We start from the raw sequence: 17,469 nt of genomic DNA, 5'->3' as shown, positions 1-17,469 counted from the left end.
GCCAGCTAGAGCGCTCAAGGGCCAGGGTTTCCCAGTTCTCTGTGTCTATAACGCAGTTTTTAAAGGATAGCTTTAAGCCCATCTCTTTTCCTGTCCACCAACATTCCATTATCTGTTCTTGAGTTGGGAGTATAGTAACTGCTTTCAGAGATGGTGATCGGGCATTCAGACAACATGGCCAGTTCAGCAGAGCTGATGCTGTAGGAGCATTGCTTCAATGCTAGTCTTTGTTTCTTCCTACAGCATCAGCTCTGCTGAACTGGCCATGTTGTCTGAATAAAATACTCTAATCACTTTACTAGCTTTTGAGTACTGTTCTTCATGGCCATGAGACAACGTCATTCTAAACCCATTCTGTTAAGGTGTATGATGTCCTCTACAAAATGTAACTGAAAGGAGGTAGGCAAACTACCCCACCATTGATATATATTCAAAAACTAGTACTGCTTTGACAATAAGAGAACTATAATTAAAATGCATATAAGAGCACTTGTGGACCACTGATGTGGACCACTTTTATATATTCCATGTATATCTCATGGTTCCCCTGTTTGTTTAAATCTCAGCTTTCCTCTAACAAGTTTAGAGAAATTAGTTCTCCCCACCCAACTGCCTTTCCAACTAACCTTTAAGATAGGTTAAACTAAAACTTATCAGCTGATCCAAAAGCACCTAGACCACTTCAAAGCTGAATGGAGATGTGATCCTTGGCTTTCAGTAGACACTCAAGACATATAAACTTCAGTGGACACTCATGGGGATTTGGTTAATCAGTTAAAATTCATGAGTAAACCAGGTTTTTTTTTTAACCTGAAAAATTTCAAACCCCCTCCCCCTTGGCTATAGCCCTCATTCTAACCAATAATCATCTTTGGCAAGTAACTTGCAGTTCTCAACAATGAACCATCAGGTATCATATAACTATTAATCTCTCAACACTTTCTCTGCAGACTTTTTTGCCCACCAGTAGTGCATCTACACTGTAAAATTAATGCAATTTGACACCACTTTAAGTGTCATGGCTCAATGCTATGGAATCATGGGAGTTATCATTTAGTGCTCTCTTGGGCAGAGACAGCTAAAAATTTTGATAAATCACAACTCCCATGAGCCATAGCATTGCGCCAGAGCAGTAAAGTGCTATCAAACTACATTAATTATACATTGTAGATGCATCCCTTGTTGCCTCTCTTCCTAGATTCCTAATACTGTTCTTACATGGTACCTATACTACAAAGAAGGAGGTATACACCGCCAGCCTTCCGTAGCCATGGATTCCAGCATCCATGGCTTGAAAATATTCTTTTAAAAAATCCAAATGGTAAACCTCAGTCTTGCCATTTTATTATGCCTTTGTATACAACACATAGGTGGTCCTGGAACCAAACCCCAGACTCTTCTTTGCTAAAGTTCTTTTAAAAGGAAGCTGTATGGCCATGTTCCAGAAGCATTATCTCCTGATGTTTCGCTCACATCTACGGCAGGCATCCTCAGCGGTTGTGAGGTCTGTTGGAAACTAGGCAAATGAGGTTAATATATCTGTGGAAGGTCCAGGATGGGAGAAAGAGCTCTTGTCTGTTTGAAGCAGGTGTGAATGTTGCAATTGGCCACCTTGATTAGCATTAAAAAGCCTTGCAGCTTCAAAGCCTGGCTGCTTCCTGCCTGGGGGAATTCTTTATTGGGAGGTATTAGCTGGCCCTGATTGTTTCTTGTCTGGAATTCCCCTGTTTTCTGAGTGTTGTCCTTTATTTACTATCCTGATTTTAGAGTTTGTTAATATTGGTAACCAGATTTTGTTCATTTTCATGGTTTCTTCCTTTCTGTTGAAATTGTCCACATGCTTGTGTCTTTCAGTGGCTTCTCTGTGTAGTTTGACATGGTGGTTGTTAGAGTGGTCCAGCGTTTCTGTGTTCTCCAATAATACGTTGTGTCCAGGTTATTTCATCAGGTGCCCTGCTATTGCTGACTTCTCTGGTTAGTCTGCAGTGCCTTTCATGTTCCTTGATTCGTATTAGGGCAATGCTGCATTTGGTGGTCCCTATGTACACTTGTCCACAGCTACATAGTATATGGTAGATTCCTGCAGAGGTGAGAGGATCCCTCTTGGCCTTTGCTGAATGTAGCATTTGTTGGATTTTTTTGGCCATATGTTGGGAGTGCTTTGATTGTATCTTCCTGCATAGCCAAGGATAGTATTAGATGGCCCACTGGGTCTCTTCCAACTTTATGACTGTATCATACCAATGGCCCACTGACTGTTGTTGTGAATAAAAATGCCAAAGGAAATTGTATAGAGGAGGAGGCATATTCAGAGTCACTATTAGTCAGAGTGATAAGGCTGGGGAGGGGGGATTTTTTTAAAAAAAAATACCAGTGCTCTCAAGAGATCTTGTTTCACACACTCCTCTCTCGTTCTCTGTCTCCGGTCAATCGGCACCGCAGGGAAGTGCCACTGGAATGTGGCACACTCTTCCTGTAAAACCTGTTGCCTTTTGATAGGACTGGTGGGGAGAGCCACATTTTTTGATCTCTGACATATTCTCCTCCTTGACTGGGCTAGAGCTGCAGCTGAAACCTCCCCCTTCTCTCCCTCCCTCTCTGCTAGCTTGAAGGCATGCCCCTCCTTCTCTGAGACACCCATGGGCTTTGCCTCTCTCTCTTTCGCCCTCCTGTGCTCTCTGCTATCTCTGGAGAAGGAGAGAGGGAGAGCGAAGGTGGAAAAGGGAGGCAGCCTTGCTGATAAAAACCTGATGATGTCAGCAGTGTGTCAGAGGAGGGAGGCAGTCTGCGAAACTAGAGTTACACCTAAGTGTCTGTAAACCAAGCAGAGGCTTTGAGACACAGGAAGTTATCCTGCTGCTCCGAAGAGGGGATCCGGGCTCGACGTGGATCTATACTAAGGCATTAAAAAAAACCCAAAGAACTTCCCTCTTTGAAACATGGAGTGACGAAACTTTCAGAAGAACACCTTTCCACAAAGATCCAGGTAAGTACAGCGAATTTTGCATCCGAGTTTTTTGTGTCTTCCTTTTTCTGCTGCAAGTGCTACATTAAGTTGTGTAGTTTTCTTTTCTGAAAGAGCGAGAGGGAGATGGCATTAGTAGTCAGTGACCTGAACTGTACACTTAAGCGGATGGGAAGAGTTTTGATTGAAATCAGCCGGTCTGATACTTCATAGAGTATAAATATTTAACGGTAATGAACTCTTGGTTTTCCCTAGCTGTTGAAACAATCTCTCAGGTTGAAAGGTTTCAAATCCCCCTTTTGATGCAGAAGACTACTTGTTTATCTCCTCGGTTTGATTTCTAGTTTGTTATAGATAGTCTTCCACTTCAAAAAGAAAGAAGAAACCCACTCAAAAACCTATATGCTATTTTGGGGGTGTTTATACTGGTTTTATGGAACTCGGTTTGGATTTGTCAACAGTAAAGATTGTTGATGCATTCTAGCATGTAAGAAGTGTTTGGGTTTGTTTTTTGTTTGTTTGAAACCACAATTTGGTTTTATGTGTAGCACTTTTTAATAAAATCATCATATAACACAGTTTGGGCACAGATGCAGTTTAGAATTGGCAAGATTTTTGAAGATGAAAGGCTTGCAAAATGAGCAGTCCTTGGCTCTTCTTGTGGACACATGTGAAGGATTAGGCTTTATTTATGGCACGAGATAAGTGCATTCAAAAATGTAATCTTTTGTGTATTAGAATTGTATGGTTGCCTAGTGCTGTGGACTAGAGTTTATGTTTAGCAGCTGCAATGGTATAGAGTTATTCAAAATATTATATCCCACTGTTGTATATAAGAAACATGAAATTTCTCACTGAGTCCTTTTGTGGACATACACTGCAAACTTAGCAGCTGCATACACTGCGTTTGTTGAATTGGATCCTTTGGATGACTGCTCAAAAGACAGTTAATGTGTGTATACAATTACATTTAAAGGACTAAATACAACCAGAGTTTAGAAAAGGCACTTTTTTTTCAAATTAACCCCCAGAATCCTTTAGCTAACATGAGCCCTAGTATGCTGGCTGGGTAATTTCCAGAATGGTTTTCCAAAAAAGTAGCTTTTCCAAGCACTGAATAACACTTTTGTTCAGAGCAGTCTTATATTCTTACCTACATGTAGTGGAAAGTAATCCAGGTTGGAGTTTACTTTTAGCTTAACATTCATGAGAGAAAATTGTAGGATTGCATTCCTAAGAACAGTGAACTTGGGATTGTCAGTAGACCATGGAATTTATTTCCCCAAAAGTATGTGCAGAATTGATTGTCCAGTAAATTACTTAAACACAATAATGTCCAAAATCCACAAAACAGTGGAGTCTTTATTGGCCCAACCAAAAATTACTTAAATAGAGTAATTCTTTATGAGAGGCGGAAAGGCTAGATGAAACCTGGAATTGTGCCATTCTAAAATGCTCTGCCTTCACTTTGATTTGCCCAGCAAGCAGGGAAATTGTTTTCATAACCCAAATACCAACCCTTGGGGTATCTCCTCATCTCATACATCAACACTGACAACAAAAGGTTTAGTACCTCACTTGCTCTATAGACTCCACCTGGGCAAACTCGTTGTCTCTTGATTGTCCCTGAAGCAGCTATGAAAACTTGCTAGCTTTGTTTTACAGCAACTGAGAAGGGCTTTACAGTGTAGAATTAATGCATTTTGACACAACTATAATCACCATGGTTCAATGCTATGGAATCCTTGAAGTTGTACTTTGGTGAGGCTCTAGCACTCTTTGGCAGAGAAGGCTAAAGACTTCGCAAAACTACAACTCCCATGCTTCCATAGCACTGAGCCATGGTAGTTAAGGTTGTATCAAACTGCATTAATTCTAAAGTGTAGATGTACCTTCTGTCTATACTAGTGGTTCTCAACCTGGGGTCCCCAGATGTTTTTGGCCTACAACTGCTAGAAATCCTGGCCAGTTTACCCGCTGTTAGGATTTCTGAAAGTTGAAGGCCAAAAACATCTGGGGACCCCAGGTTGAGAACCACTGGTCTATAAGCTCAGAGGGTCAAAAGGGGACTATCTCTAGTTTGTTGATAGATGATAACGATTGCCTTGGATTGGTCAAGAACAGAGGGAAACATTTCTCCATGGGAAGTTGGATTATCTGGCATGGAATAAGGAAAGGGGGTGTAATTTAATGGTTCAGTCATTGACATCTCTGAGTAAAGCTAGAGAAGATTCTTCAGAAGAGCTGCCAATTCATGTAGGCTGCTCAGAGCGAATGTCCTGCTGATCTCAGTATTAATCAGCTGCTTACATTTCCAACAGAACATCAGATTAATGGCTAGGATACAATATCTCCCCACCCTTTCATTATACTGCCCTTCTGTTCACCAGGTCCCTCATTTCCCACAAACTGACTCCTACTGTTACCCAATTAGAGTACAGCCACTGAATGAATTAGGTGTTGTCTCACCATCCAACCGTTGATTGATTCTTCCCACTATAACTTGGACTATTCAATAGGACCCTACTCTTCATCTCCACTCATGTTTCTTGTTTCTTCACCCACTCTGTTGCTTCACTCTTATTTCCTGTTCCCACTGAAAGGTGGAACATGGAACTGATTTCAGGAACTGTGCAATACATCGGGCATTTCCTATACAGAGATCCCTAAGGCATAACTGTTTCTGCCAGCACCTGAATGCCAGACTCAATCAGATTGTGGTATAAGCAGAACAGCTTTCAGGTACTCTTCAACCATAGAGGAACAGAGTTCACATTTCAATTTCTCTGAAAGAATTCAAAATCTCTTTTAAGAATACAAATAATCTTTAAGATTATTTTTCTCTATAATTTTCATACAAGAAAGCTGACTTCTGAATATATGTTATCACAATAATGCATCCAATACAAGGGTTTTTAAAATGATACCATGAAAGGATAGTCTTACCAAACAGTATATTCACATTCACAACACTATGATAACTGCAGGATAAAGTATCCACTTAACACTTTTCCTAGTAAAATCTGCGAGAAGTAAGACTTTTACACTAGATTGTAGTATAAGCATCAACTATATAAAAGCTATCCATAACAATACAAAAACTATCAGACTCTTGTGTGGCCCAATATTAATATTCATTTGAAATTCTATTGGATTGAATATGATATATTTTTTTATTAATATGATATATTTGGGCCCCTGGTGGTGGCGCAGTGTGTTAAAGCACTGAGCTGCTGAACTTGCAGACCGAAAGGTCCCAGGTTCAAATCCCCGGAGCGGAATGAGCACCCGCTGTTAGTCCCAGCTCCTACCTACCTAGCAGTTCGAAAACATGTAAATGTGAGTAGATCAATAGGTACCACTCCTGTGGGAAGGTAACAGCACTTCATGCAGTCATGCCAGCCACATGACCTTGGAGGTGTCTATGGACAACGCCGGCTCTTCGGCTTAGAAATGGAGATGAGCACCAACCCCCAGAGTCAGTCACGACTGGACTTAACGCCAGGGGAAAACCTTTACCTTTTATGATATATTTACCTATAGTATAGTTGGCTTTCCAATACTAGCAAATGTACGTTATTAGTTCCAGTGTGCAGTAATACTTAATACCAAACTGATCTGCATCAGAAAATGTCTTAGATTTATATCTATTCTACTTTTTCTTATTTTGTGCTCTTTGTGATAAAGACATCAAAGCAGGCAAAGAAGTAGTTAATTATCACATAGGTCTCTGCAGAGCCTACTGATAACAACAGTGATTCTTCTGATGCTACTGATGCTATTGGACTCTACCTTCCAGAGTCTCTTACCATTGATTGTATTGGGTACGGCTGATGGGTCGGAAGGCCACCAAAGTCCCTAGTTGCATGGTGTTTTCTAGTTCTAATTTGATGTTATTGTGCCATTGGGGTCATGCTCTACATGTTGTTGCAGTGTACTATGCATGGTTAGGTTATAATTCTCCAACTCCTTTGCCTACATGCATTTGTTGCTGATCTAAGTCAAGAGTCAGACGCCAGTTACAAAACAGAGTTTATTCCGAAGATAAGCCAAAAAATAACATAAACACAGGAAATATCCTTGAAACACTTCACTTATCAGTGTTTCGAGAGTAGATTGGACAATAGTAATTCAAAAATGAGCCACGCTAATTTCCCATGCTGGCATTCAATAAAAAACTAAATAACGCTTCAATTCAGCTTTGGAAAACAAATAGAGTTAATTGCTGGAAAATAAACAAACTAGAAAAGCAGTAAAACTGCTTCCACGGTGCAGCTAAGCCGAGAGCCTCAAAGGGATGATGAATAGCCGTCGTCAGAAGAATCCAAGGTCAGGTCAGGAGGCAGCAGAAATTCCGAAAGACAAACCAGTAGTCAGAAGCCGGGAGAAATAGTCAGTCAGAGGGCGAAGACAGAAGCCAGGTCAAATACCAATCCAGAGTCCGAAGAGGGTGCAGTCATCCAAACCAGGTCCACGAAAAGGCACAAAGATGGTATCAGCAGATCCGAATCACAGTCCAAGTCCAGTCTTCACGAGAGCACAGAGATCCCAATGGCGCCTCAGCAACACCTTGCCACACGCAAAGTTCACTGGCCAAACATTCCCATTTTATTCCCCTTCCTCCTGGGTGACCAAACACTCACACCCAAACACCAGGTGTCCCAAATCTACTCAGAGTCTGAACTCCACACAGCTAGAGCTCGTGGATCTGGAGTACCTAGCAATTCGTCAGAGTCCCAATCATCCTGCCCACACTTAGCCCCATGAACACTTAAAGAACCATCCTCCCTTCTCCAAGCATCCCAATTGGGATCAGCTCCTGCAGAAACCCCAGGTTCAGAAGTATCCATAGACCCCAAATCCCCAGACATCTCCGGTGGCTGTGCCCATTCAGTGCCCGCTTCCCCAGCCACCACCTGTTCTTCAGCATCCATCTCCCCATCTGAATCTTCCTCAGAAGATCCCCCATATAGCTCTCTAAGTCGCTTCCTGCGCAACTCCTCCAGTGAACCCTCATCACGAGGGTTTTTTCTTCCTCTTCGAATTCCATCACCATCAACCATAATCCCCGAAGGCGCAGTCACAACATTAGGCCTCCAAACAAATTTATTTTTACTACACTACATAAACTAGTACTGGATAAATCATAATTGCATCTTATTATTTATTAACAATCCTAGTAAAACAAAAATGGTTTTCTTACATTTCCCATTTTATCTTTTTGAAAATGCTGCCATTAAATATTTTATGCAGTCAAACTTGTATATGAGATTTTTATTGATTATATTTTTTTCTGGTGAAGTTCAGGTAAACCTGCCTCATGTGTATCAGCATATTGGTCTCTAGTAGTACTTTAAAAATGTAACACATTGCTTCCAGTGCAATTTGTGCTTCTTAACCTTTATTGCCACTTCACATAGAGGAAGTCATATGTATAGTGCAACCCTCATATCTATGGGAAGTATTTTCTTGGATTTGGTGTGGATATACAAATCATAGATAACCATGAACCCTATTGAAATATAGCAAAAAGTCATGCTGGAAGACCTAGGAAATACCTGGAGAGCATATACTTCATCATGCACGGATAAATGAAACCCCAGATCCTGGCCCCATGAATGATGACTAGCATACTATACCAGTGGTGACTGGCATTTACCATGGCAGTGAAATAATTTCAAGCAATTATTCAGGATGCTCATTCAACTCCCAAAAAATGCTCATTGCCTTGGCTAGTCCTTTACACTTCAGACTAAAATGCAGAGCTTCTTCATCAGCCCACTGACAAGCAAACTACCAACCAACTCTGATGTGGGCTGAAAGATCATTATTCTCTGGGTACATCCAAGTGTTGCTGGACTGCAACTCTTATTATCCTTCATCATTGCCTATGCTGATTGATGAGAGCAGCAGTTCAATATTTGGAGGGGCACATATCTTCCACTTCTGTCATCTGTTGCCAAAACATCTGTTGCTTTTTATTGTCCTGCTTGAATTTCTGCACCCAACCTCATCCCACACATTCTCTGGGTCTTTGTTCTATAGATTCTGGAAAATGGATCAGATTCTGAGCTGCATCACTGATGTTTAATGCAGCCTTCACCAACATGGTGCTTCCTAGATGTGTTACATTACAATTTCCTCATCACCAATGAGTTGCCCTGCTAGATAGGAAGTAGTGGTCAAACAACTAGAGAGCACCCGACTGATAGAGGATGGCCTAATACAGAGACGGGGGAGTGGGTGCAGAAGGCTTTTCTGTTCTCTTTCTTAAGGTTACTGTGGAGATGGCTTTCCTCCATGATGCCACATGGACATTATTGTCATAGCGCTGAGCTTATGTAAAAAATGTCATGTTACCAAAGGTAGTTTTTCCAGAGATGGGAACTGGGTGTATACTATCAAGATGTCGTGGAGAACTTGACCATCAATCTTGGTTTTCAGATGTCTTTATCAGTAGTATGCTAAAAAGCAAAACATAATTAAGGAAGACAAAAGAAATGAATGGCTACAGTTCACAACTATGTTTTATGTGCAGTAATTTCACTTACGTTCAATGTTGCAGTCAAGTTCCTGTATTAACATATTTGGATTAGCCAGAAGAACTAATAGTATTTCTTTATTGAAAAATGCTACCTACACTATAACTCTATACATATCTGTTTAGAAGCCAGGCTCATTTAATTCAGGCTCATTGAATTCCATGATGTACTCAGGTAAATAAGTGTTGTGTTGTAGCCTTCACCACCTACACAGTAACTGAACACTCAGATGATTATTATAAAAGAGCTGCTGGGATGAAAAACTCCTGTGTTTTTACACTAAAGGACAAAGACAGCTCATTTCCCTGTCTGCACAAAACAGCCAGCCAGTGACCAGGAAACTACATTACATAGTGGGAAGACACTACAGAAACAAGTAGTGGATACTTCTTTGCACAGCATCTTTATAAGTACTTATGCTGACATAACCCCTTGTTACACTGGTGTAAATAACCAGAACTGTCCTAGCCTAGATTGTTTATTGTGTTTAAGTTTAGTATCATTTGCTACAGTTGATGTTTAATCATTATTACAATTAATACCCCTCTTTTAGTTTTCAACAATAAAAAACTTCCAAGGTGACTGCTACCTATAATCAAGATAAAATATAAATTATGTGTGGAGGAAGAGAAGGCTGTTTGGGTAAAGCAGCAATGTGGGGCAATCTTCTGCCTGCCTTAGTCGTTTTCTCTGTTTTTTGAAGTCCTTCCAACAGGCCAATTGGTGGTTATGGCTTTATCTGTAGAGGGGACTATCCATCTGGAGTAGACTTCTGAAATGGCTTTGTGTTGTCAAAGGCTTTCATGGCCGGGATCACAGGGTTGTTGTATGTTTTCCGGGCTTTATGGCCATGTTCTAGAATGCCTGCCATAGATGTGGGCGAAACGTCAGGAGAGAATACTTCTAGAACATGGCCATACAGCCTGGAAAGCATACAACAACCCTGAAATGGCTTTCATTATGATGAGCTCATGATTTCCATAAAAGGAATTATGTTGAATCCTGAGGAAGAAAGCACGATGCAGTCAGAATACAATTTTATATCTTGAGCAGTATTCACAAAATGACATTATCAAATTAGTCTTATATGGGATGTGGGATTGTGTGACTTCATAATCTGATAGTCAAGCTTTTTAAAGGATGGATTCATGCTCCATTGTTAGATGCTTCTGAAGCCCAGGCTATGAACAAAGTAAACCAGAACTATGTGTGAGGAGGTACCATGATCTTATGAAGAAAATGTTTACATTTTATCTTTTTTCTTTCTTACATTGGACAAAATCCTATTGTTAGACTAACTAGAATAAACTGTTGAATCAATTATAACCTGATAAGGCAACACTTTGTAAGTTCAGTTGCATCAATGGATTTGCTTTAGTTGGGACCACCATTGGGATTCAGACTATTCAGTTCGGTCTGGATAAAACATTGTTCAGAGAAGGGAAATAATGTTTGATATGCTTCTTACAGAGCATTGTTTATTAAAGACACATAGTGAAAAGATTGGTTGAGGGTTGAGTATAGGACAGCAAGAAAAGGCATTACATTATTACATTTTTATGACTTGTTTTTATGGTTTGATTATTGGTTTCATTGGTTTCTTGTCTTGTTTTTATTGTTCTATTCAGGCTTGGCCCCATGTAAGCCGCCCCGAGTCCCTTCGGGGAGATGGGGCGGGGTATAAGAAAAAAAAATTATTATTATTATTATTATTATTATTATTATTATTATTATTATTATTATTATTAATCTACTGTAAAACTATGTGACCAGTACCATTTGTAATATGTGTTGTTACAACTAAAACAATAATGTATTACATGGTACAAATGCCTATGGTATGAAAACATTTTGATACATTAATCCTCAACTGTAACTTGAGTTTCTCTCAAATGAAAACTCCATAAAATTGTTAATAATGTGATACAGTTCTTAAATCATTGAGTTTCCTATTTTTTTTCCTCAGTTATTTCAATGGAAACAACTGGAGAATCTCTATTTCCGTGAGAAGAAGTTTGCTGTTGAGGTTCATGATCCTCGTAGGTGAGTGTGCAATGTCAAGATATAATCTGTTTTTCATGCATTGAATTCTAAAGATTGGACTCCCAATAGTATTGTTCAATTGATAGGATTTTTTTCCAGTGAAAATAGGAATGGGAAATCCTACACTGCAATTCAAGCCAGGGTGGTTGTGTAGAAAGACAGCTGTCCTAAAATCTGTGCTCTCCCTAATGTTGGTATCACACATGAAAGTTTGTTCCAGCGGATGCCATTCTAGTTTTGAAAGAGGTCAGTTAGGTCACTCTCCTCCTTCTCCATCAGAGCATGTTCTGCTTTGAATTTTATTTTTCTTCACCAGCTCTGGTATTGCCAAAAATGTTCTCTTAGGCTCCCAACTGTATATTGTACACCTGAAGAGAGGGATTTTTTGTATATGTAGCTCTGCTTTCTAAAAAAGTAAAGTCAAGGGTCTGAATGTAACAGAAACTTCTTTCTCACTGAGGTGGTGAAGCTATATCTGGATTGTACATCTTCCATTGATCTGTCATGACTGAAAAACCCTCCATACAATAATTATTATTGTACTTATTAAATATGGAAAACTTGTTACTGATATCTAATTTTCTGTGTGAAAGGAATTGTTTGTTTTGAGGAGCATTTCATCGTGTCAGCCATTCTCCTATGGCGGTCCAAGCCCTGGCATTGTTTGACCAGTTGATGAGCAGAAATAGGTTACATACTAAAAAGTAAAACTATAGTTGCCAGTTATTTAGAAGGATATAGGTTTGTGTTTTAGCCACTATAGTCAAGAATGTGTTTCATTTATCTGTTTTAAAAGGGCATGGAGGGGTATATGGATGTCTCAGCAACAACTTCATATAGTTTTTCTAAATTCTGCTTCAGAATCTCGGTGTCAAGAAGGACTTTTGGACACAGTGGCCTCGTAGTGCAAACCTGGTATGCAAACACTTCTCTGATCAAGTCCATCTGGGTTATGGCAATCAGTCAACATCAGTTTTACTTGGACAGAAAGCAAAGCAAAGTAAGTTAAAATGATTAAGTGCCATTTCTTAGAATGTAGATCTGTCCTTTGCATCTGGAATACCCTCTACATAATTATATCCCCCTTGGAAATGAACCCTCAACATTTTCCAGCCCACCTGCCCAAAAATATACAGATTAGTCATCTGTGGTTTATTGACAGTGTAAAGATAGAAATTCTAATTGGCAAATGCATCCCTCTGTGGTTACTTAAACATTATTTTGACTCACCACAAATGACCTCTGGTGGTTGAAAAACTTTGGTAACTTGGCAACTGTTGCTTGATCTTTCAGAAGAGATCTAATTATTCAGCCTGGTTCATGTCTTAGTAATCAATGCTCAGGAAATATGTTAAGTAGTGAAGAAACCATTTTAGACCTTCAAGCATAATGAAATGCCACGTCCCATAACTTTTGGTTTGGATATTTCATTAGAGATAACCTGACAATAATATGATTTTATATGTCCATTTAAATTATTTTCAGGCAAAAATTCCCTCAGCGAGAAGTTTGGATGATATTGCAATGGACCTTACAGATATGGGAACCCCAAAAGTTTCAAAACTAGCAGCTTTGGAGGCTAAGAATCAACTTATAATGGCCAGCAATGGCAGCTTAATATCTTCAGGTAAGATGTCTGTCTTGTTTCAATGCTACTTTTCTGGACGGTTAGGAGGGGACGTGTGAGGCTGCTTGAGGAGGGTACAGTCACCTCAAATCAGGTAGAGACTTGTCCCATCTAAGCCATTCCATTCTAAGTCCTACATAGTCATGGCTGGCTTAAGCCAGAAATGTAGGCCATTTCCACCCTGCCCCAGAAACTCCTTGTGTTTCACGTTATTCAAGAGACATGCTCCACTCTACAGACAGGTTTTCAGGTGAGGAGGCACAAGGAACAAGAATTTTTCTTCCTGTGCGCCTCCTTCCATTTACTTATTTTGGATTGCAAGCCATGACATGGAGAGATGTCTTTAAAAACAAACAATGTGGCAATCATGTCAGAACAAAGAAAAGACCAAGCAACACCAGCCAGTTTAAATTGTGGGTGCATGTGTTCCTCTCCCCAAGAATCACATCAAAATAAGTGATCATAAGAGTAAATCCAAGATTGCTTTAAACACCTGCAGTTTTATCTAGAATGTCTAAAGGAAGTGAGTGCCAACTCTTGCTCCACATTCCATCCCTTACAAGTATGCAATCTGTTTTTTCTAGAACCACCTGCCAGGTTCTAGTTCAGGAATGGGCAGCTTTGCCCATCTATGGACCCTGACTGGCTACATCTGCATCCTCTAACTCTCGACTCAGTGATGTTGGTAGGAAATGGCATGAAAATGGCAAATTACATCTACAGAAGCCCATGTGGAACATGAATAGTCATTTATAGGATATTTGGGGAGGGGGAGTAGCCTCTAATACTGAAATACGTTGTTTTTAATCTGGAAAAAAAGGACAGGGAGTGAGGAAGAGAGCTCTAGAGGCATCGGGACATTCTCAAACTAATTGGGGTAGGAAGTCACAGTAGCCTATAGGCTTACCAACCTGTGATGACTCATGGGCCATGTAGTCCCGCTCCTGGCACTGTTGTGACAGATGAAGAGGAAAACTTAGGTTTCCCACCGTTTCAGCCTGAATTGGAGCTTTTCCAGCCAGAATTGGAGCCCTTGCACCTGCAGGAGATTTGCCTTCCAGAAGTCGGCCAAACAAGCCTTGAGCCGAAATCTCCCCCATTTTCTCGCCGTGATTATTATAAACAACAGAAAGGCGCTCAAGAGGCGTCTCGCAGGAGCGCTAGAATTGCTGCCAGGCATTCAGCTGATTAAGCCTGCTTCCCATGGGAAACTTTAGGGAGTCATGCATCTGGACACAGAGAATGGCTTTCGGTTCTGGTTCCCCAGAGAATTGTTCTTTGGCGGGAAAACGAGACCCTATTTAGGTATTTTGCCCACGTAGGAATCTTGCGGAGTCAATTCGTCAGCTTCGGGAGTAGGTTGTGTGTGGACTACGCTACTCCCGCGTCCAAGCCCTTTGTTCCCGTTTCCAGCCTTGCCTTGCTTCCCAGGACCTTGTCTTGCTCCACGGACCTTGCCTTGCTTCCCGGACCTCGCCACGAATTTACCACGGATCCTGTTCTTGCTCCTCGTTTCTTGTTGCCTTGAATTAAGCCTAGTGTTCCAAGAATCAAGTTTACTTCCTAGCCTTGCTTAAGTTTCATGGACTAAAGGACCTTGTCATCTCCCCTCACTTTGCTTGGCAAAGTGAGTGTTTCGGTTACTGGATTACAACTTTGGACCTTAATATTTCATATTGGACATTGTTTCTTTGGACTAATTTTGACCTTTCCTGAAAGGTCTACTTCTGGACTATTTTCTACACTTGTTTTTATTAACTTTATATACTCCTACAATAAAGATATTAGATAGATTCTGGCCTCTGTGTATGGTTATTGGTGCTCTGCAGCCTGGGTCCTGACAGTTTGACTCCGCCACCTTAAGCACCAATTAACCTAGGTCAGAATGTCTACCGGAGCCGGGCCAGGAGACCAGCCACTCAGCTACACCATCGCCAAGGATGAAGTGGACAGAATCCGTGATATGATCCATGCGCAGGAGGGAGAAATACGGGGCTTGAAGGAACGCGGAATCCGTCTCCCTGCCCTGGCATTGCCAACCAAGTTTTCTGGAGAAGCTTCCAAGGTTCACGTTTTCCGTCGTCAATGCCAGGCATACCTAGAAGCCCTTCATGCCGAGTTTCCCCAAGAAGACATCAAGGTGGCATGGATTTACAGTCTCCTGGACGGCCCCGCGGCCAATTGGGCCACGGCGCTGTACGATGAAGCCTCTCCACACCTAAGTTCCGCGCAGAACTTCCTAAACCACCTTAAGGCGACTTGGGGGATCGAGGACAATTTAGAGGCGGCCGGCCACAAACTCCGGCGCCTTTCTCAAGGGGACAGGCCCTTGTCCCAGTACATAGCCGAGTTCCGAGTGCTGGCTCAAAGCACCGGTTGGAATGACATAGCCCTCAGAGGACAGTTTCGGGAGGGTCTCAATATCGAGATGTTGGAAGAAATCTCCAAGGTGGATCCTCCGAACTCTCTTGAAAGACTTATTGACCAATGTTTACGAGCCGAAGTCATGCTTGCCAACAGGAAACAATGGCTCCGAGGCCAGAGTGGGAGAGCTGGGGCAAAACCTCCCGCTCCCGCCGGCGTTCAACCACGTCCAGTGTGGAGACCCCCGCCACCAGCCCCATACCCCAGAGAAAGCGGGGAGGTGCCAATGCAATTGGGCAATGTGCGCCCCAGGTTAGACGTTGCCGAGAAGGCCCGCCGCCAACGTTTAAACCTCTGTTGGTACTGCGGAGACGGGGGCCACTTTGCCAGAGAGTGCCCAGCCAAAAGAAAGCCCGCCGCTCGTTTGGCGGCGGCGTCCTCCGTGGAGTCGGAGACGGCCGGGGCGGCTGGCGCGAAGCCGGCGGGGGAAGCCAACGACCGGGCGTAGAGAGGCTCGCCAACCCGGTCAAAAACCCCACTCAAGAGCCGCCAACCGGGGTCCTATTTCTCCTAGTGGTCACCTTGTGGTCAGCAAAAAAAGGACCCGTCATGATCCATGCCATGATAGACTCAGGAGCAACAAACAATTTCATTGATAGAGAGTATGCCGACTCTCTGGGATTACAATATCACGATTTCAAGAACGCCCGGGTGGTGCAAGCCATAGATGGCCGCCCCCTAAAGACAGGTCCAGTAAGCCAATGGACTGAACCCACCAGAATGTGGATAAGGGAACATATGGAAGAGATTTCCTTCTTTGTTACCAAGGTTCCTCATTTCCCTGTGATTCTAGGGATCCCATGGCTGATACTCCACGACCCCAGCATCTCTTGGACCAACAGAGAACTGCAGTTTGCTTCTAAATATTGCCAAAACCATTGTCTTGTAGCCAAGGTCTGCCATGCCACAGACGCTGAATCCATCATCACCTTGCCCAAGAAATACTCAGACTTTTGGGATGTTTTCAATGAGAAGGAAGCCGAGAAACTGCCCCCCGCATAGACCTTTTGATTGTGCCATTGACTTGGTGGAGGGGGCCCCGATCCCGCGAGGACACCTCTACTCCCTGACTGAACCAGAGCAAGAAGCTCTCAGGGAGTTCATAGAGTCAAACCTCCGCAAGGGGTTCATCAGACCCTCTCAATCCCCAGCCGCTTCCCCAGTGATGTTTGTGAAAAAGAAGTCGGGGGACCTACGCTTGGTGGTGGACTATAGAGCATTGAACAATATCACGAAGCGGAACCGCTATCCCCTGCCTTTGATCTCGGACCTTTTAGACCGGCTTCGAGGGGCCAAGGTTTACACCAAGCTGGATCTTCGGGGGGCTTATAATCTAGTTCGCATCAGGGAGGGGGACGAGTGGAAAACCGCCTTCCAGACTAAATTTGGATTATTCAAGTCCCTGGTCATGAATTACGGTTTATGTGGAGCTCCCGCAACGTTCCAGCATTTTGTCAATGATATCTTTCAGGATTATCTAGATCGGTTCTTGATCATCTACTTGGACGATTTTTTGGTGTTTTCTAGATCACAATCAGAACATCAGAACCACGTCAGAATGGTGTTACAACGATTGCGGGATCATGGACTTTATGCCAAGCTGGAAAAATGCGCTTTTGATCTACAAGAGGTAGATTTCCTGGGATACCGTGTCTCGCCACTAGGGCTCTCCATGGACCCGGCAAAGGTTTCAGCAGTATTGGAATGGCGGGCGCCAACCAACAAGAAAGAGGTGCAGCGTTTCTTGGGGTTCGCGAACTATTACCGCAAGTTCATTCCAGACTTTGCCCGCTGGTCTGATCCAATCACCAGCTGCATCCGTGGGAAACAGCCTTTCCGCTGGACGGAGCAAGCAGAGAAAGGGTTCC

General features: G+C 42.3%; 1 protein-coding gene and 1 long non-coding RNA gene across 3 annotated transcripts in view; one reads left to right on the top strand and one right to left on the bottom strand.

Annotated features, from left to right (window-relative positions):
- The window catches only part of frmd4b (FERM domain containing 4B), a 285,193-nt gene that overhangs the window by 225,833 nt on the left and 41,891 nt on the right, over nt 1-17,469 (top strand). For both annotated transcript variants that reach the window (XM_016991676.2, XM_008105390.3), the window contains 3 exons: nt 11,474-11,550; nt 12,412-12,550; nt 13,036-13,177. In XM_016991676.2, the coding sequence (XP_016847165.1) occupies nt 11,474-11,550; nt 12,412-12,550; nt 13,036-13,177 (358 nt within the window). The remainder of the gene's footprint in view (nt 1-11,473; nt 11,551-12,411; nt 12,551-13,035; nt 13,178-17,469) is intronic.
- The window catches only part of LOC134295990 (uncharacterized), a 72,971-nt gene that overhangs the window by 27,752 nt on the left and 27,750 nt on the right, over nt 1-17,469 (bottom strand). The gene's annotated exons all lie outside the window — the stretch shown is intronic.

This window comes from Anolis carolinensis, chromosome 2 (assembly GCF_035594765.1).
Source record: "Anolis carolinensis isolate JA03-04 chromosome 2, rAnoCar3.1.pri, whole genome shotgun sequence".
NCBI classification, from domain to species: Eukaryota; Metazoa; Chordata; class Lepidosauria; order Squamata; family Dactyloidae; genus Anolis; species Anolis carolinensis.
The sequence above is the reverse complement of the archived record's forward strand: the minus strand, read 5'-3'. Positions and strand labels throughout refer to the sequence as shown.